Source organism: Phaethon lepturus, unplaced genomic scaffold, assembly GCF_000687285.1.
Source record: "Phaethon lepturus isolate BGI_N335 unplaced genomic scaffold, ASM68728v1 scaffold54082, whole genome shotgun sequence".
Taxonomy (NCBI): domain Eukaryota; kingdom Metazoa; phylum Chordata; class Aves; order Phaethontiformes; family Phaethontidae; genus Phaethon; species Phaethon lepturus.
In genome coordinates this window covers 533-3,086 of record NW_010526593.1, presented here as the reverse complement: position 1 = coordinate 3,086, position 2,554 = coordinate 533, and the positions used below count along the sequence as shown (strand labels likewise).

Sequence of the window (2,554 nt, the reverse complement as noted above, 5' to 3'; positions counted from 1 at the left end):
TCCTGGGTCATGGGGAAGTACAGATCTCTCTGAACTCATGGTGGGGACAATGAGAGACTGACAGAAAAGATGCAGAGAGGTCTAAGGAATATTGACCTTAATATTTGGGATATGCAGCTTAAATTCACAAGTGTGAAATAATAGGGTGAAATTCTTGTTCTAGATGAAGTTGGAAGCTCTAGTAAGGCAGAAGATGGACACTGTGAATGTGCAGGCAGAAAAGATGGTGGTGGCTCCTACAGACCAGACACACGGCCTTCTGGAAATAGAGGTGGGCACTGCATGGCTCAGAGCTTCTGGCACTGCTCTTGCTGTCACTCATTTGAGGTTTGACAAGCATAAACCAGCATCCAGTCACACTGTTTTGCTTTTTTCCTGGAAGTTAGTTTCTGTTCTTTCGTAATCCCACTGACAGAAGGCCTGTGTCCAGTTCCTTTACTCATCCTCCATGGGATCATTAGAGTAGTCACAGAACCTGAACGTGTGGCCCAGAGGGTGGGATTGCCCTTCGGCTGAGATCAGGAATAGATTCCTGATACTTAGTGCAAAACTCAGACAGACTGAGCAACCTTGTCTTGTACACACTGTTGAGCTGCACTGTAATTAATGCTCTTTGAGCAGATACAGTGAGCTGGATAGATCCAGTGTTCTTTATAATTTGAGACTTGTCTACTTATCACGAGAATTTATTGGAGCTAGAATAGTATACTAGAGGAAATACTACAATGCCTTTACCCTCTGTAATTCTGAGGCATCTGCTGCTAATCAGAGATAGAGTACTGGCCTGGATGGACTTTGGGTCTTACCCAGTGTGGCTGCTCTTGCAAATTGAGTTTAATAATGGCATCGGGAGTAAGCAGCTTATGTTAGCTTGCTGAGACAAGATGCTTCTTGAAAGTAGGCAGTGATCTTCTTCAGCAAAGGTTTTGGTGTCTCCTAATTACCTGTGTGATATCATTGTGTCTAAAGAATGATTTTTCCTCACTAGGAAAGCTGTAGTAGGATTTCTTCTCTGTAAGATAACCCGATTGTCAAGAATAGGCTGTGCAAATGTTTGCTTTTCTGGTTGGCTTCAGTGCTTTGAAACTAGAAAAAGTAGCATCAGTCCTAGTGACAAAACCTTCCAAGGCGGAGGAGAATCCATGGTGGAGGAAGAGCAGACATTTGTGCACTCTGTGTGCATGAAGGAACAGAGCTGTTGATCCCTTAATGAAATTATTTTTTTCTCTTTTGTAACCTGATCAGTGAACCCAGAAGATGCCAGAAAGATGCGAGAAACAGGCCTGCACCTCATGCGTCGCATGCTTGCTGTGCTACAAATATTTGCTGTCAGTCAGTTTGGTTGTGCTACTGGTCAGATTCCTCGTACCCTCTGGCAGAAGGACCAAGCCAACAAGGACTATTCCCCCTTAGTTAAAAAACTGGAGTTATCAGTAGAGCAGGTGAGGCAGCTAGCTATGAAACACCAGCAGGAAGACCACGTTATCAGTTCCTCCGATCTGCAGGACATTCCCTTAGGAGGCAGAGATGAGCTGACTCTAGCTGTGCGGAAAGAGTTGACCATTGCTTTGCGAGACCTGATGGCTCATGGACTCTATGCCTCTTCTCAAGGAATGAGCCTGGTATTGGCACCCATCGCGTGTTTGATTCCTGCGTTCACCTCATCCCCGCAGACCATGCACCCTTGGGAACTCTTTGTGAAGTATTACAACACTAAGAATGGACAAGCCTTTGTGGAATCCCCAGCTCACAAGCTCTCCCAGTCCTTTGCCTTGCCTGTGACAGGAGGAGTGGCCATTACCCCCAAGCAGAGCCTGCTGACAGCGATTCACACTGTCCTCACAGAGCATGACCCCTTCAAGCGCAGTGCAGACTCTGAACTGAAAGCTCTGGTGTGTATGGCACTAAACGAGCAGCGCCTGGTCTCCTGGGTAAATCTGATCTGCAAATCTGGAGCTCTGGTACAGTCCCACTACCAGCCATGGAGCTACATGGCAAACACAGGCTTTGAGAGCGCGCTGAACATTCTCAGCCGCTTGAGCAATTTAAAATTCAACCTCCCGGTTGACCTAGCTGTCCGGCAGCTGAAAAACATCAAAGATGCTTTTTGATGTATTTTTATTGTAGATCATCCATTTTCCACAAGTAGGCAGCTGTTGGGCTCAAGAAGCCTCGCTTTTTTAAGACCATGTTTGGCTCTTTGAAACTGATATTTGCTTTTAGGGGTATCTTATAGTGTCTTGATGCTGGAAAACTCTGTTTTACAAGGCTGCCACTGCAAAGCCGCTGGAGGTTGTGTGCTGTACAGCACCTCACCCTGCCCTTTTTATGCTGCTCTCGAGTAAAACTGCTTCGTGGGTGAGCAGATGCCAGTGAGCATTCAGTGTGTGAGGCTGGCTGCTCCACGTGAGGCAGAGGCCTGGTCACGGAGTCTACAGGTGGGGGAAAGCCCCTTAAAACATGCAGTTTGGCTCCTGTGCTGTGTCCGTGTGACTATTTCTCAAAGTTTGTGTCAAAATGATGCCCCTACAAGATGCCTGTCATGGGAAGAGCG

General features: G+C 46.7%; 1 protein-coding gene across 1 annotated transcript; it reads left to right on the top strand.

Annotated features, from left to right (window-relative positions):
• Positions 1 to 1,245: 1,245 nt before the first annotated feature.
• On the top strand, positions 1,246 to 2,160 carry RUNDC1 (RUN domain containing 1; the record flags this gene model as incomplete). Its single annotated transcript, XM_010283096.1, has 1 exon — positions 1,246 to 2,160. A coding segment is annotated over one exon (866 nt), but the record flags the coding sequence as incomplete, so codon positions are not given.
• Between the last annotated feature and the right edge of the window lie 394 nt (positions 2,161 to 2,554).